The 23,355-nt window shown below is 35.4% G+C and overlaps 1 protein-coding gene across 3 annotated transcripts in view; it reads right to left on the bottom strand.

Annotated features, from left to right (window-relative positions):
* Positions 1 to 23,355, bottom strand: part of ARHGAP24 (Rho GTPase activating protein 24) — a 638,162-nt gene that overhangs the window by 234,056 nt on the left and 380,751 nt on the right. Inside the window, exon 1 of one of the 3 annotated variants that reach the window (XM_090266256.1) lies at positions 2,560 to 2,704. The exons of 1 other annotated variant lie outside the window; for it this stretch is intronic. In XM_090266256.1, the coding sequence (XP_090122382.1) occupies positions 2,560 to 2,593 (34 nt within the window). In that variant the 5' untranslated portion in view covers positions 2,594 to 2,704. One more of the 3 variants, XM_090266259.1, reaches the window with a different exon arrangement.

Raw genomic sequence — 23,355 nt, 5'->3', positions numbered from 1 at the left:
ATCTGTAGCTTTTAGAAAATGCTCCCAAACATACGTGAACACTAAATTCATTGTTGCAGACAAAAAACGTCCTAATTATTATTTGAAACAGAGTTTGTCATATACTACACAAGAGGCTTTAACACACAGAAATGACTACGTGATGACTATGTGTATTTAAAAAATAACTTAAGCCAAAAGGGCTTCTAACACAAAAGGCCTCATGACATATTTCTAAATGAAGCTGTATAATCAAGTAATTAGCAATGGACACTAATTAAAGCTGCAATTTAGAATTATCCTGGACTCAGTTTATAGTTTCATTTATTTGTCTACTATATCCAGTTACTATTTTCTTGTGTAGAGCTGGATTAATAAAAGTGACTCTCAGCATTATCAAGATCATTAAGTAACTAATAATTCCTTTTGTTCTGAAATGAACAAGATAAACTATGTTGCATATAAGAAAATTTATATGGTAACAGCTTATAGAATTGCTTTATAGTATTTTTAGTTTAAAAGAAGTTACAAATAAGGACACCATTAAAGAAAATCAAGATATCATTGACAAAATTTGCCTTGCATTTTTTTTTTCTCTAAAGCATAATTTTCATACAGAAGAATGACATTAACTAGAGGATGAATTTTTTTTCTTTTCTCTAACTTTCCTACAAAGCATTATTGTGCAATTTCCCAGCCATTTATGCATGTGAACAGCATATGAATGAATGGGATAAAAATAAAATACTTAGTACTTGATTAATATTGTCTGCCCTTGGGATTTGATTAGTCACTGATTCCTTGACATATACCTCCAGTAACTTTATAAAAAGCGGAACTAACAGGACTTTCTGTATTAGATGCAATAATGCCATACATCTCCCAGAGCCACTTCCATGGCAACTTCTACTACAGAACACAACTAAGGACTTGGACACAAACCAAAAGTCTCCTGAGCACCTAAAAGAGATAGCACTGGGTCTATGCACTTTGGTACATGAATTTTTCTTATAAGAGAATCTCTGGAGCCCCTGGGTAATGATATTGCCTCTTATTCCACCCATAATTTTCTATAAACAATTATTTCTGATTTACTTGTGCTCGGCACAAAAGAGACACAATTATAAAGGGGTGATTGAGGTTGAAAGGAGTTGTTAGAGAAATGCCAACTGTCCACACCAATAAAAAAACAAAGTAACACTTCCATATGAATGGTGGACACAGGAGAAAAAATATCCTATGAACACAATGCATACAAGAATTTTGAAAAGCACAGTAGTTATGTGATCTTTTGACATAAGAAGTAATAGCCTTACACACCACAGAATAGGCCCCCAAAGTATCATTACATTACAGAATAGTTCTATAATGTGTATCTACAAGGAGAATGCTGAGTAATTCAGAAAACATTAAATTAAATTTAGTTCCCTCTAGAGAGATATCAAAATATAGAGTGGATCTCAGAAAGTTAACTATCCCAAAATAGCCAAATTCTTTCCAAAACTTTAGGAGTTTTTAGTGGTAAACTTGTAAGCTTTCACTTTTTGCAAAGTCCACATATGTAGATCTCCTAATTGTCTCTATTATTTGTCTGTTGACCAGCATCAAATACTATATATTAGCTATCAAGTCCTTTGGGGAAAGAGTGACACCTCAATGACAGGGGTACAGAGAGTCCCTTCTGTCTACTCCACTGCCACTTTGAGCTATTCCCCTTCTGCTCTGAGAGCCCCTCCATACTTCAGTGATGTGAAGTTTTATTGCAAATGTCACTCTTCTTAGGAATGTTGTTCCATTAAAGTGAATGAGCTTAAACAAGAAAATTTTCATAAAAAAAAAACAAAAAACAAAACAGGCTTGCCAGGATATTTTTAAATAAATGGGAATGAAGGGAAGAAAGGGTTAAAATTAGCAATTAAATATAGAAGCAAACTAGAGGTAAAACCTCAAATCAAAAATTTATGTTTTCCAGGTCAGGTCCCAGAAGCTAAGATGAGTCAGTTACCTCCACCGAGTCAGTTAAAATGCCTGGACCGTCCCTGCCCTGGTCCTTTTATCTGATTGGCTCCGTATTGGTTTTATACTTCAAATTGAAGATGCATTAACTTATCCGTCCCCCTTAGTCAAGAACATTCTGTAATGTGAAAGCATCAACCCTCTTTATCACACACAAACAATAAGCATAAAAACCTCCCATGACAATAAGCAACAAAAGAACAAAGCTAAACTATGCTTTAGAATAAAATAGAAAGTATCATTTGGCTCCTGAAAACAAAACGTAACAAAATGAAATAAAATTGTAGTAGCTTCAAGAGCCACAAAACACTATAGCTAAAAAAGCTAAGATATTGTAGAGTGTGCTGTCTCAGAAAAGAGGTAAGGTGGAGGCGAAAAAAGGTCAAATGACCACGGAATACTTGTGCCCAGAAACAAATGCACCCTGAAGATTTCAGTGAGTAAAAAACAGTACCTTATAAGTAACTGGTCTTGTCTACTCACAGCTGTTTCCAGTGCCGACTCTTGTTTAATTGTCTACTGCCTTCAGTTTAAAGTTTATTCTGTTGGCAAAAGAGTACAGACCTTGTCTGGAAAATGCTGTTTGGACATAAATCATTCCTTTCAAAGCGGTGGTAGCTGTATTTAAGCTTTCTTGTAGCGGGAATATAAACTCTTCCTGTAGCTAATTTTCTTCCTCCTTTCCTTCAGAGTTAGTCAGTATCCTCCTATCCCATATATTGAAGAAAGAGACAGAGGTGGTGGTGGTGGGGGAGCCACTTACTAGGAAATATACCTTAAATAATGTAGTATTTGAGCACTTAGAAAAAGACAAAGAAAAAAAGAAGAAATGAGAAACATGGCAAGTACATCAGAGTCTTACATGTAATTTAGTCCAAATGCCTTCATTTTATAGGCAAGGAAGCTGATGTCCAGAGAGAATATAATTTGTACAAGGTCACTTAAACCCCTAATTAGTGCCACAGCTGACAATAGAGACCAGGTATCACAATTCCCAATTCACTGCTCTTTCAACTATACTAGTGTACCTGAGAGGGAATGGTTGACCTTTTTTCTCTGTATCCTTGCATATACCCAAATGAGTTGACAGAAAGCAGTGATGCAATTACAGTATAAGGACTATCTGTTCCCAGAGAAAACATTTGCCTCCATTTTAAATTTAATACCGAAGGTTTCCCTATAATGCCTAGTTTCTTTGTATACTTAGGACATAATCTTTTTCTTGGCTGATTTTCCAGAATATGTTTTTGTTTTTGATTATTTATTTTTATTTTTCAATTACAGTTTGCATTCAATATTATTCTGTATTAGTTTCAGGTGTATAGCATAGTGGTTAGACAGTCATGTACTTTCCAGGACAGTTTTATATCTCAGGAATTGCCATTTTTCCATGGATGTTAATATTCCTTAGTTCTTACTGAGGACTACTTCTATAAGAGATGCTGCTGTGGCACGTGTGAGAGCAAGTCTAATAATTCTACCCAATATCAGTGATACAGTTACATGGTGTTTGAACTAGAAACATATTTCTATTTCCACAAACCCGCACTTCCAATTTGTTGGGGTTTTTTTACTATTCATACAAGTTTATTGTGATTATTACTGATTCTATACCTTATTAAACAAAAGAGAAGCAGCATAATAGTTTTTATTTGCTGTCTTTCAAATTAACATTCTTATTTATATACGAAAATTGTATTTCCTCAAACTGAAGAGATGATGTCCTTGGATAGTTTCTTTTTCCTTTCTGAAAGTATTCATTCATTCATTAATTTACTTATTTCACAAATTGAACATTTATAAACTTACCTCATCCTTCCCTTGTGGAATATAATAACTGATAAGCAAAAGCTTTCTAAGAGAAGTGCATGATTTTCAAATAAAATCAAAGGGTTTAATTGGGATGTAAGGCCAATTTTCTATAATTATCTTCTTATCCATTCTCACTCTTTAATCATGTGCCAAAAGTTTATTTATATTCATCCACTGACTTGCCCATTGTCAACAACAACCATCCTAGGGTGAGATACCAAAATATGTAATGGCCCATACTGAAATTGCTCTGGTCACTATTAACTTTTCTATCTGTTCTGGTTCCTTAAAAGACTGAAGCCAAATCTACTTTACATGCTACAATTCAAAGATACAGTTAGCAAATGTTCAGGTTATTTAAGATGCATTTTCAAACTGTTACTCATTCTTTAGCTCAGCAATTCACTGTTTGGTTTTGGTATTTTTCATCTATTTTTAAGATCATGTTGTATATATTCTTGCCCTCATTTTTGGCAGAAAGCAATGTAATTGTGACCAAATAATTACAAAAGTATAATTTTTATAATAGTAACCAGATTTTTTGAAATGTATTTTCAAAATGTTGAATAATTAATAGGTACTATATCAATTGTACAACCCTGACAAATAAGCAGCTGAGATTCAAAATACAAAAATATTGAGAATAAAATCTAGTATAACCAAACTTGGTGCTTTTTTCTGACACAATGGCAGGATCCTAATTCTCAATTAATTTAATCTACTTGAGCTCTAGGCAAAGGTAAATCCCCAAGACATTAACATCTACATTTATACATAACACTAATATGTCAAATATTACAGGAGTTTGACACACTGATAGATATTACTTGGCTTTACTAAAAGTATTCTGTCTTTTTCCTTTACTTAAACTTTACTTTTGATTTGAACATTTTGCCTTTTGTCTGTTAAGCGGAGCAGGAAGGAAATATGACTAAAATTTTGAAAGAGAAGTAGGCCGTGAGGAGACACACAGAGATTTAGATGGAATGAGTCAGGATGATTCAGGGTTGGTGAGTGGACTCAGGAAGGAAGGTGGAAGGAGAAGTCATGTACCAGCAGGTTGTTTAGAACAGAAGTGGGCTGAACCACAGACAATGGATTATAGGTATTGAATTCAAGAACCAAAGCCTCTAAAAATAGCTTAAGCAAAGAGGGAACTAGCAATTTTGGTGACCAGTGCAAGCAGCAAGAAATTGGCCCTCAAATGTACTTTGTAATTCATGACATGGTTCATTTCTACTCATTGGAAGGGAGGTACGTACTGTCAATATGTGAATTCAACACAATATAAAATAGCACAATGATATACAACCATTTTTTAAAAAATGTGCTTCTATATTTAGGCCCCTTGGATACACTCCAGGTTGCCCTGCATACTCCAGGCATGCTCTGGATTTCAGAATCCTTAAGTAGTGTTGAGGGGAATAGTTCTTGTGTTATAAAGGCTGGACCTGCGGAGTTGAATTTCACTGACGGGAGAAGTACTTACAGAAGAGGTAAACTCCAAATCAGACTGTATTAACACAGGCAAGGCAGTTGGAATTCTCTAACTCTTGATCTCCTCCTCTGAGTTTTCGCATTTACAGTAACACTAGAAGAAGGCTTTTACTAAGGAATCCTAGAAAGCAATTTTGTGATAGCAGTGAAGGGAAGTGACTGCGTGAACAGCTAATGGATTATAATATTCTATGCTTGGGAGGAGGTTTCTCACATGGAAGTTTTTAACAATCTCAGGAAACAAATGCACATAAAAATTTCAAGCGTCAGCTCTCTTAAGCAAATTCAAACACATACCTACTTTGTTGCCCATCTTCTTTTACAGTCCATTCTCACAGCAGCCAGAATGATTATTCTCCTCTTCATACCCTCTGTAGATTTCCCATCATTCCCTGCTCCACACCTTCCAGATGTTTTACTATTATCCCATTTCATACCCTCTAATGGTTTCCCATCATTCCTTTGTTTCATACTCCTCAGTGACTTCCCATCGTTCCCCTTCTTCATCTCTAAATAATTTTCCATTGTCCTCAGTATAAATCCAAATGCTTAATCACAGGTTCCTAGGCCCTATATAATTTTGCCCTTGTTTATCTTCCCTACTGATTTCCGAACCTGATACTCCATGTGTCTAGAATGTTCCTCCCTCATATTTTCTCAGGACTACCTCCTTCTCAGCATACAAGACTCTTCTTCAATGATACCTCGCAGAGAAAAAGACTTCTTGACCACTCTACTTTCTCCCCCACATACACTCACTCTGTGCCCCATTTCCCTATTTTGATTTTTTTCTTCATAGCACTTACAACTACCCACAATTATCTTTGGTGGTTTTGTTTTTACTTATTCATTTAGATAGTTGGTTAAATATGTTTATTGTATCTTCTCTAGAATAAGTTTTGTAAGGTTGGAAATGTATCAGAAGTTATAAATAAGATCAGAAGCATAAGATTTAGGTTTTTAAAATCACATTATTCCCAGTGTTCAGAATCGTGTCTACTATAAAAAAAGGCACTTGAAAATACTTCTTGAGTGAATTAATTATATTTCCTGCCTGGGTTACTACTCTTCAGTCAATAAACAACTAACATAAATCCATAAGCATAAAGGCAAAGATGAATCTACTTCTGCAATTGACTTAACTCTGAAAATCTCCATGTGGCTCACAGCTAGGATTTGCAGGAAATAAAAGAGTCCCCATTGGGCTGTAGGAATTTATATCCACGCAAGGTGCCTCTAAGCCCTTGAATTTTGTTAACACAAAGGCCAGAATATACCTTTCTCTTGATAGAATATCCTCTATGGATATACGTACCTAACTAGATATGTGATTACACTTGCTAGGAGGTCCTAAGAGGTTCCGGACATCTCTTTTGTTTCCTGAACTCTGTAGTAGCTGCCATTATTGAAATGGCAGATATCCTAAGGCTAATTCTATCCTTTCCAGGTGGCTTCAAGAAATTGCTCTCAGCTGCCAACTCTTCAGGAGCAGAAGCTAAATCTTGGCATTCACAACATATGTTTTCTAAATGAAAAGGGGACAGACAAAATAATTTTAGAGAGGTGAACTCACAGATAATTTAATCTCCCACCTCAATTCTCCTACATACTGATTCAGAGCTCTCAAGTGAGCTGTAAATTAGATTTCCTCTCCTGTCTCATGTCCTACTGTTTCCTAATTACCTATTCTAGTGAGTCAGACTCTCTGGGTCCTGGAGCTCAGGCACATTGTGGGATCATGTGACTGCCTCAAAACACTCTGGGTCCAGCCACATCAGAAAGGTGGCTGTGTGATGGCAGGTGAAAGGGAAATGAGTCTTTATTTGGATGAAAATGAATTTCCCCAAGCAGCAAAGCAGCTGTGTTCCCTAGAACACCCAGGTAGAGGAAATTTCTCGCCTGAGCACTCTTGCTGCTCAGTGGTGAAAAAAATAATTGGGATTATTCTTGAAAACAGTACCCTTTCTTATGATACTAAGTACACATTAATCTAAGTACATAAGTGGCATTTATTTAGTTAATGAATCAAAACTACAAACATTTATTGATTGGTCTCTACGGACAAGGCCCTGTGCTAGGTAATGGTGTTTGTATAATTATTTCTTGTTATCTCCTGGGATAATATTCTTTCTTTATCCAGAATACAAATTTCCCCGGGAAAATAAGGTAAATTTCTTCTTTCCTTCCATACTTTTTCCTTTCCTTCCTTCAATTTCTTGAAGCCCATATGAATGAGTCCATATAATGTGTAATGCTTGGTTATAAAGAAAAATAAAAATAATTCTATGTCAGGAAACTTACCCTTTGGAGGTAGGAGTTTATTGACTATTGGGGAGATAAACATGGAGTTATAAGAATGTGCATCAAAGAAGCATGGAATCAAGATGGGAAGGGACCAAAGAAGGCTTGCTTGAGAAGATGAAACCAGGGCACATTTTGAAAGCAGAAAGAGAGAGAGAAGATTAACATCCCAGGCAGGAGATAGGGCACACTTGGATCATTTCAAGTATTTCTTATAGAGATGAAATGTAGAACAAAAGAAATAGACTAATAGATAAAATATGCAGAAGGAATATAGGCAAAAGCCAAGCTCAGGAATTTAGTTTTTATCCTGAAGGCATTAGGTAGCTACTAAAGGATTTTAAATCAGGGATATTTTTCTTTTAGAATACTAAGTGGAGAAAGAATTTAGGGATAGTTGATCTAAAGGACTACTTAAGAAGTTGTTTCTTTATCCAAGTAAGATATTGTGGTGATCTGAAATTAGGCAGTAGGGTCTGAGAGACAGAGATGACCTCAAAAGATATTTAAAAATTTCCATGGGTAGGAAGATGTGGGAAACTTATTTCCAAAATCTCTATAAGATTAATACAGAAAAATGTATGCAGTATTAGAATTGCATGAAAATGTAGTAAGTCTTCATTATGTAAAAGACATTTTTCATAAATGCTTTCCATTTATAGATGGGGAAGCTGAGGCACAAACTTGAAAGCGTGAGAGCAGAATTTGACTCATGTTCATCTGATTACAAAGTCCATGTCCTTTACACTAAATTTCTCTTTGTGATCATAAAATCTGAACACCTTTTTAAAACTTGGGTGAAGAGATTGGAATCTTGGGTGAAGAGATTGTTGAAGAGATTGGAATATAATTTAGCAGTATCTTAAGAGATTGCTTAGGCAGAACTGCTTAAATTTTCTAGGAATAAGCATGTTTGGATTTGAAATCCAATGCACAAATGATCATATTTGTAATGTTTCTATGGAACTACATGTTGAACTACCCTGCAAAACACAAATCCTTCATGAAATTCCTCGTATTTTTAAGCTTGGAAGATTAATTCACACTCTATATTAAGACAGCCAGTTGAAACCAAAATAAAAGTGGTCTTGGCAGGTACCCAGGTTCAGTAAAGTCAAATATTGTGTTTTGAGTAGAAGGAAGTTTGAAAGACAAATCATTTCCAATGACTATAGAAGGGCAAGAGGTAAACTCCTAAAGACATTGAAAACAGAAAGAGACAGACATAGTTCCAACAGGGAACAACGTTGAGATGTGTCTTAAAGTTGGAATAGGAAAATTATCTAGCATATTTTACATTTATTGTGGGTAGGGTAACCATACACTTTATAGTCCAAGCCCAGACTCTGAACGTGAAAGGAGGTCCTTTTATTAATTACAATAGGATATCAGATAAAAACCAGGACTGTTACAGGCAAACCTGGATGTACACCACCCTACCTAGAGGTCGGCATTAAACCTAACCTTCAGATTATAACAGTATCAAGAATGAGGTAATAGGTCTTAGAATAACTGGCTGCTAAAGCGAGGCAAGACAAGTAAAGCCAGAATTCTTACAGAACTTGGACAAGGTGTTCAGTAAAAGGCCTGATCAACTGAACCACCGGGATATATTAATTATTTCAGTTCCATAATTTATTTTATTAAAAACCAATACAGAACAATGAAAAAGATCTCATTTTAAGACAGTCACAGATAGAGTATACAGTGTCTAGTCTCAAATAAACTAATGCAGTCACATAAACATTTTAGCTATAAACTATACTAGTATAGATGGATGTCCCTAGATATTTTGATTATTTAAAAATAAGCTTTAATCTTAATGTATTAACCATCAGTGAGTCAATATTAATACACACCAAAGCAAAGCAAATCTTAATCCACTCTCTTGCCCCTGACCTAAGTTCTGGCCTGAGATGAGCACATCTTCCCTTATATGGCAAGGTTCCTTATTAGACCAGACAAAGGGAAGGAGGAGCATAGCACAAATAGACAACATTCCCATGTATTGATAGGACATAAGCCAAAATTAAATAGGCTTCCAACTTTGGTTCTATCAGTAACTAGCTGTTCGACCTTGGACAAAACACTTCATTCCACTGGGGTTTAGTTTTCTCTTACATAAAATGAGAGGATTTATTAAGATAACCTCAGAGGTTGAATCAGATGTGAAATTTAACTATTACCTGAGATAATCATCTCCCATGTGTTTTAAATTTGCTTATAGTTTATTTATCTATGAGGATGAGTATAATATCTGTTGCATCATAAAGAAATTTAAACAGCCAGTTATTGACAAAACAACTATAATAGTAATAATGCAAATGATTTACTTAAGACTCCCAAGAATACAAACATAGGCAGTGAGAAGACATTTCTTTATTTTTTTTAGCATATAATATAAAAACTATTAGGATTTTATTAGGGGAAAAGTCATTGGATGTAAAATGCTGAACCACATTGTGCTTAATAATTTTTAAATAGTAAGATCCTTTGGGCTCCCAAAACACACTGAGAGTCAAGCTTCCTGAGTTTATACAGAAAAAAGGTTCTTCTCTGAAGTGTAAAGCTGCTCCGTATGCTGTCATTTTTCACAAGTAAAGAATGAATCCACATTTATAAGACAGAATATTGGAAATGATTAGAGGGGCACCTTTCTGGTCTAATCTTTGACAAATTTTTAGACACACAAACATGGTTCAAAAAATAATGAAGACAAATTGCCCATTAATCCTTCACCATTTGACCTTGAGGTTCAATGCAACCAAATATAAGGATATTGGACTTTTCCACATGTTATTTTGATTCCTCTTCAACACAGAAGTAATGTGTTTCCTTATAAAAATATAAACAATAAGAAATTATATAATGTAAAATTTAATTTTCTTACCCTCTCAACCCTCACCAATACTCTTCTTAAGAATTAATCACTCTCAACAGTTTGCTGTGCATTCATCCAGGTTTATGTATGTATGTATGTATATATATATATATATATATATATATATTTATCTATCCACAAACATATATATTTGTACACACACATACACGTTTATATCCACAACTCTGTTTCTGAAAAAAACAGCATCTTCCTTTACACCAATTTTGGCATAGATATTAACTCTGTTGATCTTTACAGCCTAGCCAACAAGCATAGTAGTAAATGTGTCCCATTTCCCATCATAAAATCTCTCCTTCATTTTTAAACCCCTGGACCTATCTGTACAACTTATCAGGTGGCAAAAAACAATTGCAATGATATTTTTACTAGTAATCAAAATGGCTAGCAAATGAGTACCTAAAAACTGTTTACTGATTTGAATAAATGGAAGAATCACATCAAGGACCCTAATTTCATCCACGTGGGTAAAGCTGCCAGGAAATAGCCATGTGTGAATTGACATCCACAGTATCCATTTCTCTTTGAATTAAAGAAGAGAAGATATCTGTTTCAAACCTGAATGCTGTATTTTTAATCATCATTATATGACCACTGAGCAACAAAAAGTCTGACTTTAGAATAGATTTGCTTCCTTCATCATAAATTGGTCTCTGTAATGTCTCCATCATTCTAATCAACACTTTGTTGGGTCTATCAATCCCAATTTCTTTATTGAATTTACAGTGTCTGATGAAAGATGCCAACTAATGTTTTCCACAGTATTTCTATAAAACATACTATAAGCCAGTATTTAGGCAGCAGTTATTCAACTAGTAAGCTAATCATTGGCACTTTTGGCCTATCCAGAAAATAAATGCATTTTTCTTAGAAATTTTAGTATATTCTTTATGTTTTCATCCCCTTGAAACTACATATGATAGTTCATTGATCTTGCAATGAACTTCAACTCTTAATATTTTTTCTTCACAAGATCTAATGAATCTATAATTGTCTATAATGTCTTTCTAGGAGAGCATATATGCATGTGTTTCAGTCATGAGGAGAGGTGTCATTGGAATTTGTTGTGGAATGTTAGTGTGTCTATTCTTCGAACTCAATTTGTTACTGACAAGTAGATGAAATTTAAAGATATAAGACAGATGAGACTGCCAAAAGTGACAATGTAGTTAAAAAAGATGAACAAGAACTGAGACCCGTGGCACTCCAATGAAATGTTAGATGTATTAGTAGTGTGTGTAGTTTATAAACATATGGATTAAATATACTTTCATTAAGATATAGTATTCAGTAAAATACTTTGGAGATGCCTGCTTTCACTCAGTTGAATGTGGTAACGAATAATTGTGCAAGGGTAGAAGGGCTATGATAGACATATGATGGAGTCATCATCATGTTTTTGTAACGTTTTATTTTGGAATAATTTCATATTCACTGAAAGGTTCTAAGAAAGCTACAAACAAAACCCATATACACTCTACCTTGATTTACTAATTCTATCTATCAATCTATGTATATGCATATTATTTTCAATGAATCACGTTAGTTCAGAGTTAATGTATACCTTTATTAGTACACAATGTGTACTTGCTAAGAACGAGGCTATTTTTGTTCATAACTTCAGTATATTTCTCAAAGTTATGAAATTTAACATTGATACAATATTATGATCTACTCCACAGTCCATACCCAAATTTCTGAATTTTCTCACTAATGTCCTTTAGAGCTACTAATTCTCCACTTTAGGAGCCAATCAATAATCACACATTCCTCTTTGTGTGATTTTTCTATATTCTCCTTTAACCTGGAACAGTCCCTCAAACTTTTTTATTTCTTTATTTATCTTGAAATTTTTAGAGGGCACAAGCATATTATTTTAAAGACTGCCTATCAGTGTGGATTTGTCTAATATTTTCTCATGATTAAAATCAGGGTATGCATTTTTAGCAGAAAGGCCAGAGAAGTGATATTGTGTCTGTCTCAATGCACCATATTGAGGCACATGGTGTCACATTGCCTTTTTTTTCTGTTTTGTTTTGCTTTTCCTTTTTAATGTTTTATTGTTTGTGCCATTAGAGATGTCCCATTACCCCCCGCTTGCCTCCCTCCATCCAGCCCTCCCCCCCACTCCCATCATCAGTCCCCACACCGTCATCCATGTCCATGGGTCCTTCATGTATGTTCTTTGACTAATCCCATTGATATCAATGAAGTTAACTTTGATCCATTTCCTTATCACACTCTCACCCAGTAGTTTTAGCATCCATTGATTATTTTCTAATTCTTTCTATTCCTTCTATATCGATTAGTTGGCACTCTATTGTAAGAAATAGCTTTCTCATCACACTAATTCACTGATTTAGAGTAATACAGTATAAACTCATTTTATTCAATTAGTTCAATCCAGTTATTTTATTATGTATTTTATTTTATTAAAAGTGATTACTTATAAGTCCTGGAAATTACATGGCACACCTAAATTGCACAGCAAGGTCACAAGTATAAAGAGAGAGAACAACCCTTGGCTTCTGCTTTTAATGTGATCAAGGATGGAACCTAGGGAATTTAAAGCCTGGCAAGAAGAAAAACTTGCAGCCCAAATGGTCAGTTATTGAAATCAAACAAGATCTCTAAAACAAAGGAGGGGTGGGGCTGCTTTTTTATTACACACTTTAATACTTATTTTAGATTTAGCCAGTAGGAGCCCCTTTCAGGTTGGCTTCTGTGTCCTTTTGCTATGTCACTATCACTCTTTGAGTTCTCCCTTAATTTCAGGCTTAGTTATACTTTCCCTGTTCCGGTCTTCTCACCTTAATTTATTTTAATGGAGAATGGAATTTAGCAAGCACAGGACATTCATGACATTGCTTCTACACCCTCTACCCAGATAGAGCTAGTTAACATATATATGGATACATACATTATATCTTTTACTTTTTAAATCATGTTTTGAGTTTTGACAGCACAATTAAATTCTTGGGTTAAAAATATGGGAGATTATGATTTACATTTCCTCTTATCTCTTCTCCCACCTTCTTCTACATTTTTATTATATACAAATATTCACAAAATAGTAAGGTTATATCTGCTTTCTGTTCTATAACCTTATTTTTGCCAATTGTTTAATCTTAGTCCCATAGTTAAATTCCATGTCACTGTGAGAATTTTATCCCATTCCAAAGTTTTTTAAAATTTTATTTATTGTTTTTCTATTAGAGTTGTCCTATTATTTCCCCCATTCCTCCCACCCCACCCACCCCTTTTCCCAGTCAATCCCCACCCTGTTGTCGATCTCCATGGGTCATTTATACTAGTTCCTTACATAGACCCTTCCCCTTCTTTCCCCCCTTTTCCTCTTCCCCTCTCCCCTCTGGTCACTGTTAGTCTGTTCCTTGTTTACATGCCTATGGTTCAATTTTGCTCATTTGTTTGTGTTGTTCATTAGTTTCCTGTATTAGGTGAGATCATATGGTATTTGTCTTTCTTTGCCTGGCTTATTTTGCTAAGCATAATTCTCTCCAGTTCCATCCGTGCTGTTACAAAAGGTAGGAGTCCCTTCTTTCTTTCTGCTACATAGTACTCCATTGTGTAAATGTACCAGTTTTTTGATCCATTCATCTACATGGGCACTTAGGCTGTTTCCAGCACTTGGCTGTTGTAAATAGCACATGTTTTTGGTTCAGTTCATTTCTGGATTTATGAAATCCACATTTGAGTAATTTTTTCAAGAATGCCAGGGTATTGTATAATTGCAGCTCCTACTGCAGCTGGCCTGGACATATTTTCATTGGTATCACTTTATTCTTCTCAGAATTCCAGTGTCTTCTGGCACTCAAAATTGCTTTGAAGAAGTCTGAGGTCAGTATGTTTTTTCCTCCTTTCTATGTAACTTGATTTTTCATCTAAATGTCAGAAAAATATTTTCTTTTCCCTTGATGCTAGATAACGAGGAGATATGTCCATATAGTTATGTTTTATATCAATTTGATGTGCCCATTTAATCTGCAGATTTAGATACTCCTTTTACTCCATGTTTTTTATTTCATTATGTCCTCCGATATTTTTCTTAGTCCATTTATTGGTGTTTGCACTGCACGAATACCAATTATTTTCTTCTTGTCACCCAGTTTTTAGAAATTATTCTAATTTCTGTCTCCCCTCTGCTTTCACAATCATTTCAAGTATTTTTCCTTCGTGCCGGTGATACCATCTGCTGTTCTTTCTATGTTTCATGATTCTAACTTATTTTTATAGATTTATAAAGGTCTTTTTAAGTTCTCAATTTATCTCTTAACTCAGAAGCACCTTTGTTCTGTTGTTTTATTGCTCTGTCTTTGAGCTGACATCTATGAAATTCATGGTTTATTTAGGTAGTGCATTTTCTTTTATAATGCATAGCAATGGGTACTTGTGGGGAACTTTAGATTTCTACCTTGTTTTTATCCTTTCTTACATTTTTTCAATCTCTATTTATCTGTTATTCTCATTTCTTCTCACCTTTGTTTTTAATTATTTTATTTTTTTATTGTTGTTTTTTTGCTATCGTGCGGTTGCAGGTTGCTATGCCACTTCGTTTCACTTTCCTCATGGTTAGCACAGCAGTTGCTTCTAAACAGTCTCTTCTCTGAGTCTGTGAGAGTGAATCTCTGGCACCCTTCCTACCTTGTGAGAACATTGCTTATCTTTCCTTCAGAGCAAAGATGATTTTTCAGGTGTTGATACATTTCTTTGGCTGTACCTTCAGAATATCTTACGATTTTCAACTTTAGATCAGCAGTTCACTTCCTCAACAGCCACCTCCAAGAATAAACAAAAATTAATAAGATAATAAGCACTGTAGCATTATATATACAAACATGTACTGTCTTCTCCAGTCACATCAGACAATCACTTGTCAGACAAAAACAAGGATAATGGAATTTCACTCCTATCAAGAATGTCATGGTTTGGAAAGAGCCTCTTTTTCCCTCTACAATCACATTTGACATTTGGTACATCAGCTAGAAATACTTTACCACTACCCTGACTAAAATATGATACTGAAATTTGAAAGTATTTTTCTCTTTAATAACTTACCCCTTTCTAGAAATCTATATGCCAAAAGACAGAGGTCATTTTTTTTCCTCCCTCCCAGGTACTGAGGTTGGTTTTATTGCTGTTGAGATGCTCTGTTCAAGTCTCCAGTGCTTTTGGTATATCTGGACACATCTTTTCCCCCTTCTATGGGAATGCCATCAACAGCGCTGTGCTCTCAGAGCACATTATAAAGGTGCTGAAGCATTCACATGTGAGTGCATGTGTGTCATGGTCACATAAAACACATGTAACAAACATGTGAAAATTCTAAAAAGCATATTTATATGAAAATGGACAGTTAGAAGCACTGCAACAAGGAGAAATATTTACATTTATTCCAAGCCAAAACATTAAATATTATTAGAAGAAAAGCTTATAAGGATCAACTCACAATTTAAAACTATTTGTTAAGCATTAAAATTGTGAGAAAGCTTTTGTTTGAGTTTGAAAAGCAGAAAAAGGTAGGTGGACCAGTGTAGTTTGCTTTTTCAAGTTAGAGCTAATAAACGAACTTAGTGATTTCTGTCTATTAGGAGGCACTTGGCATATGTGGGAAATTTTGCATTTTTTTTTTGTTATTTATGTTTCCATTCTAGGAGACTTTTCTTCTGTTTTTCACATGCTATGTATTATTCTTTGTGGTCCTTGGTCTTGCAGGAAAAAGTGCATGGCCTGCCAGCAGGCACAGGGCCATACAAGGCTGAACTTCTTAGTCTTTAACAAGTACATGATCACCCGAGGATCTATCTGAAAATACAGATTCTGATTCAGGTTCTAGGATGAGGATGGGGACCTCAGAATTTTATTTTCTAACAATACTGCTTGTCAGAGGGGTCACACTTTGAGTGACAAAGGATCTGCATGCTACTGATTTTAAAAGAATAGTTCAATTTTAAAGGCCTAGAGGTACTGCAGTGGCCAAAGAGCAAGGGGTTCTTTCAGTGAGTCAGACTGAATCCCAGATCACTATGCATGTACAAGACATTCCAAAATCCTCCCATGTTTTATTATTCTTTCCTTCTCAGTCTTTTCTTTCTTTTCCTTCCTTCCTTCCATCCATCCATCCTCCCTCCCTCCCTCCTTCTTCCTACCTCTTGTTCTTTCTTTCTTTCTTCTTCTTTTCTTTCTTCTCTCTTTATGTTTTTGTCTTCACTTCCTTCACTGACCCCAGACCCTGCCCTCTTCTCCACTTCCTTCTTCTATAAATAAAAAAGATGTCTGAATCACAATATTCAGAATTAGGAAATGGGAACATTAGTTTTATGACCTTTCCCTCCAGGGCTTTGAATATTTTGATTTTGCATTATCATTGTTGATGTTATTTTAGGCTGAAAACAGATTGCAGAGTACAAGAAATCTGACTCAACAGTCGTCGTCGGCAGCCGTCCGTCTCGAGAGACGATGGTGTAGCTTCTCAAGAGTCTATCTGCACCGCCGAGGATGGCTGTGCAGTCCGACTCGGGAGTGACATGGTATCTGTCTCCTCCCGTGTTGAATCGACATCTTGCGATGACGCTGAAGCTACAGAGCCTGGGCAGGGTGATATGGAGGGTCTGCTGTTGCCCATGCAGCAGACCCTCCCTCTCTTCGCAGCTGAAGGGTCCAAGGGAAAGACGGAGTCCATACAGCTTGGCTTCAGGTGCGCCGCAGGAGTTGCCGGTGTTGACTACAACGTCAAACCGCCTTAGGGACTCCGGCTCCGGATTTTCTGTCGGGGTTTACTCCCTTAGCCTTTCCCCTGAAGAGGTATGCCGCAAGGCAGCGGAGGTTTTTTGGAGTCAGAGTTTTCCTTCTCTGATGTACCCTGACTGGAAGATCGAACCAGCGACACTTAGCTCGCAGGCCGACGCTCAATCCACTGAGCTAAACCAGCCAGGGGTTTACTGTTTACTCAACAGTAAAGTGTAGCAAATCAACATCTTCAATGCTCACACAAACTGTAATCTGTAATTCATAAGGGAGAAAAGAAAAACAAATATTCTTGAAAAAATAACCCCAACACAGAAAGTAACTCCACATTATTTAGTGTAAATTTATTTCTGCTCTGATCTCAACTACTCATTATCAAGCAACTATGCTGTACAAGAGAGTCCACGTTTCAAAAGAGTGTGGCCACTGATATTTTTTAAAAAGTATTTTCCATGTGGAAAAGTTAATCTCTGTCTTTGAAACCTAGAATTAAACAAGTTTTCAGATAAATTTTCAGTTTTTGTGGTAAACAACCATATGTGTACTTATGACATATCCCTACTATCTTCCATAGTGATTTTGTTAATTTTTGCCCTTCTGAAACTACATATGCATAGTAATTTCTTTACTTATGTTTTTTTAATATATCAGAAGCTTGCTAATAAAAAATTGATGTTCATAGTTCTTTATTTAAAATGCTATTTTGCTTAGAGACCTACACAAATATGAAAACAATTTTCCCCTTAAGACTTTTTTGTCCCCACCCCCAAATATTTTTACATATATACCTTAGCATATCTTTTGACCCATTTTTTTTCCTGGTGCTTATTTTCTAAACATTATTTATTCTGAATCCATAGACAGCATTTATGTACTCACAAGCTTGTTCTATTATTTCACTCACTACACAACATAAACAGAATTATTCTACTCGCAAGCATGTTCTATGATCCCACTCACTATACATCATAAATTATCTAAACAATCTCACCAAATTAAGTTAAAAGGCACAGTTTTGGACAATAGCTACATTTCACTAAACTTCTTTTTTTCTGAAATGTGTAGTGTTTTCAATTTTAAAGTTGACTTTCTCTTAAAGATTAGCTCAGAAATTAAAACTTAAAGTTTAGGTTTGATTTCTATGTTGTCACTCATTAAAAGTCTAAACAAATACTTCTTTTCTATAGTATGGAAACAGATTCATATCATGCCTTTCAAAGATAATTAGCTATTTGGGCCAACAGGCAAAAACTTCTAGGTCTTTCCTATGACAACATATGCCTTTCACAGGGCAACAAATTAAGTGTACCTGGTTTACTTAAATATAGACACAGGTAGAAGTAGTATAAGCTTTCTGAATTGGAAATTACTAATTAGGAGCTATAAAATGAAAGATCCTTGAGAATAACAATGACAGAAAAAGGAATGTAATAGTTATGCCACACCAAAATTGCTAACATAAAATGTCTCCATTCTTGTGAGCATTCAGAAAGTACTATTTTATAGAGAAAGAATAAAAGTAAGAAAATGTCCTCAGTTCCTCCTCTCTGTTAGTTGCTGATAAAAAGCAATTACTTGGGGGCTGGAGAAAAGGAGAAGAATGTACCTTTAGTTTCTATAACCAGCTCAATACTAGAACAATCTCAGAGTCTCAACTCATGCTTCTCAATCAATACCAAGCTTTGTGGTTAAAAGAGCTGCATCAACTGGCATTTCATCTGGTGAATGATGCCAAAAGGGTCGTCTCTACACAAAATGAAAAGGTCACTAATCAAATTGCAGCAACTCTCTCACATTGTCATTATTCATTGATTGTTTAACTACCCTTATATAGAATCTCCTTCCTTTTAATTGCATTGGTTATTGGAGGGGAGAACAGTAACAAAATGTAGCCACCTAAGAGCCCTTAAACTATACAGAAAGGCAGACCTCTTCAGCATATCTCCTTATAATAATGCATCTAAAATTAAATTTTTCAAGAAATAGTATTATTAGTAATCTTCATGGCATACTATATGATGCTGAATTCTATACTTTTTAAAAACTGCAAATCTATTTCTTCACAGATCTTAAAATTTATTAGGAGAGACAGAAAATGAACATTTGAAAAAATAAAGCACGATGTATACTCTGATATAGAAACAGTATAGGATGCTGACTCTTGGATTTTGCATACAATGTTAATGTAAATATTAATCCTATTTATTGCTGCTTTTGCATTTTATAAAGGCTTTTAGTGTGGAAGACTCTAACTTTGTCATGTTGGTAGGAAAGTGCAAGTTTGTGATCACTTAAATAATATGTTACTAACTATATCACAAACTTCTGAAAATTTAAAGACTGTTACCCATCAGTAGCAATATTTCAGGAGAGTAGAAGAAAAGTTTTTAATACATGCTCTTCTTTAAAATACATAAATGAACAGACAAATCAGCCAAGTATAAATGACTCAGTAATTCTGGTCTCCTTCCCTGCCACATGAAAGCACTGGGCTCCTCTCCTTTCTTCCTTGCAGTTTGGTTAGACACAGCCCCCTCATTCAGGCCTCCTCTGTCTGTAGTTCCCGCCCTTGCCTCTTGTTGGTAGGTGTACCCTGCCTAAGGGGACTCAGTTATTCCAGTAGCACTGGAATGAATCTAATGGTTTTTCTGTAAGTTGACAAACTAATAGGTTTTATCACCTGGAAAATACAAGAAACAATTGTTTGTGGAAGTGCCCTAGGGACCATAGTTAATCATTCTTGCAAATAATATTACATAGGATATAATTTGAGTTTGCTGCATTCAGTGTTTGCACTAATATGAGAAAATAATGGTCTGTCCACTATAGTGAAATGTGTGACTTAGTGGATATTTTGCCCAGTGGCCACCACTGGGTGCAGCTGCTTTGCCTGGGCAAGTGAAAATTTGTTCACCACCATTTCCCCTGAGAGATTTTTTTAATTAATTGAAGCCCAGTAAAACATCCTTGATTCTTTAATTTTAATTAAAATATTAAAATCAGATCTTATGCAGGGTCAAGATGGAGGCGTAGGTAGACAGTCTTCAACTCCTCATGCAACCACAGAAAGAACTGCAACTAAACTGCAAAATAAGCAACACCCAGAACTGTCAGAAAATTAAACTGTATGGAAGTTTGACAACCAAGGATTTAAAGAAGTCACATTCATCCTGATGGGTAGGAAGGGCAGAGTCATAAAGACAGGGCAGAGAGGTGAGGCAATGCTGTATGGTGCAGAGAGGCAGCAGCAGTGATGGAACAAGCATGGGTGGTCTCACATTCATGTGCGTTAGATAAAAATCAGGAGGGATGTCTTTAAAGGGAGTGATCCCAGCCCCATGCCAGACTGCATATCCCAGGGTTCCTACACTAGGAGGATTAATTCCCATAACTTCTGGCTGTAAAAAACAGTGGGGACTGGGAAAGTGGAAGAAACTACTGTATTTTCAGGAAACTCCATTTAAATAGCCCACAGGGTCTTAAAACATATGCAAACCCACCCATTCCATGATTCAACACCTGGGCAACAGCTGGAAGGGTGCCAGTTCCATAAGGGGAGTGAAGTGACTGGAAATGGGGTGAGTGCTGGGCAAACCTCCAGAAGCCAGGCAGTGGCACAGTCCCCTTTCAGAGCCCTCCCCCACAAAGAGACACAAAGCGGTGATGCAGGTTGCCCAACCCTGATGATTACCTAAGGCTCTACCCCTCATAATTTATAGATGCCTTTTCTACAATAGGCCATGCTACTAAACAGAGTCAAAGCAGCTCTACCTAATACACATAAAAAAGAAAAAGAAAAAGAAAAAAAAAAAAACACAGAGAGGCTGTCAAATTGAGAAGACAGAGAAATATGGTCCAAATGAAAGAACAGAGCAAAACCCACCAAAAGGAACTAAACAAAACAGAGATAGCCAACCTATCAGATGTAGAGTTCAAAACACTAGTGGTTAGGATGCTCAAAGAGCTCATTGAGTATAACAACAAGATAAAGGAAGAAATAAAGATTACACTAAGTGAAGTAAAAAATTAATAAATAAAAAGATCTACAGGGAATCAACAGTGAAGGGAAGGAAGCTGGAATTCAAATCAATGATTTGGAACATAAGGAAAAAATAAACATTCAACTAGAACAGAAAGAAGAAACAAGAATTTTTTTTACATGAGGATAGTTAAGAAGACTCCAAATGTCTCAACATTTGAATTATGGGGATGCCAGAAGGGTAAGAGGAAGAAAAAGAAACTGAAAACTTATTTGTAAAAATAATGAAAGAAAACTTTTCTAATTTGACAAAGGAAATAGACATACAAGTCCCGGAAACACAGACAGTCCCAAACAAGCTAGAACCAAAGATGACCACACCAAGACATATCATAATTAAAATGCCAAAGGTTACAGATAAAGGGAGAATCTTAAAAGCATACAGAGAAAAGCAGAGAGATACCTACAAAAGAGTTCCCATAAGACTCTCAGCTGATTTCTTAAAAGAAACTGCAGGCAAGAAGGGGCTGACAAGAAGTATTCAAAGTGACGAAAAGCAAGGACCTATAGTCAAGATTATACTAGCCAGCAAAGCTATCATTTAGAATGGAAGGGCAGATGAAGTGCTTTCCAGACAAAGTAAAGCTAAAGGAGGTCATCATCACCAAGCCACTATGACATGAAATATTGAATGGACTCAAGAAAAAGAAGATCAAAACTCTGAACAGTATAATGACAACAAACTCACAGCTATCAACAACTGAATCTAAAAAGAAAAACAAAAACAACAACAACAAAAACAACACTAAGCAAACAACCAGAACAGGAACAGAATCATAGGTATGAGGGAAAAGGTACAGGGATTAAGAAGCGTAATTGGTAGGTACAAAATAGACAAGGTGGTGTTAAGAATAATATAGGAAAAGGTAAAGCCAAAGGACTTATATGCACGATCCATGGACTAAGTTGGGATTGCTGGAGAGAAGGGGAGTACCAGGCTGAAGTGGGCAAAGGGAGAAAAATTGGAACAAGTGTAATAACAGAATCAATAAAATATACATAAAAAATGTCAGAGATTTATATCACAAATTAGTGCTCTACTGCATGCTTTTCCAGAACTCAATAACTATGTCAAATCATTCCACCATATTATTGACTCCCCCAAACTATAAAATACTAGAATTTAGTAGGGGCTGTATATTCAAAATACTACTATCATGTTTGCAAAATTTGAAAGTGATTTTTTAAAAATATTTTATTTTAGATATTAATAGGGAAATCAGTTATTCAAAAGAAGACTTAAGCTATTATGGCATTAAATTTTAAACATGTACTTTAAAAAATCATAGCTATTCCAAGTTTTATACCATGTCATCTTGATTTTCTTTTCTTTAAGGAAGAAATCAATCCCAGTATTTCCGAATTTGTTGATCTTCACAATTCTGCTAATTTAATCAATGATATAGAGTAAATCTATTTTAGGCACACAGAAATTTTTTGCTTAAGTGTAATAGGAAATTGCTTTTGTCTCCTTTGGTGGGCCTGCTGTAGAAGCAACTCTGGCAAGAAAGGAAGGCTGCTAAGTTGAGTGTGAAAGCCTGAAATTTGAAGTCAGACACACCTGAATCATTCCAGCTCATTTTCATGGGATACATAACATTAGGCTTGTGGGTTTTAAAAATACTTTGTTTCACCTTACGTTGCTAATTTTTAAAATAGAGATAATCTCACAGATTTGTTTGAAGGAATGATTTAGATAAAATATGCAACTCACTTTTAAAGAAACCACAGTTTTATTGATAATAGTATTTGTTAATTTGTGTTAATTAGGTTTGGTACAGAGAAGATTGAGGAAAGTGGAAGGTTGGCAGAAGGGCATCATGATTTTTTCTCAGAACCTTCTTTTGACCACTTTCTTTTCTTTCCTTGTCTTCTCATAGAAAAAGTACCATATGATTTTCTAGGCATGAGACAAATGCTCGAGAGGAGTCAAATATAATTATAATTACATAATGTGATTTCTACATTAAAATAGATACAAATTTCTTAATGATACTGATAATTATTCTATGCTGTATCTTAGTACTGGGACACTTTCTTGAATAGT

This window comes from Furipterus horrens, unplaced genomic scaffold, assembly GCF_987537825.1.
Source record: "Furipterus horrens unplaced genomic scaffold, mFurHor1.1.pri manual_scaffold_2, whole genome shotgun sequence".
Taxonomy (NCBI): Eukaryota; Metazoa; Chordata; class Mammalia; order Chiroptera; family Furipteridae; genus Furipterus; species Furipterus horrens.
The sequence above is the reverse complement of the archived record's forward strand: the minus strand, read 5'-3'. Positions and strand labels throughout refer to the sequence as shown.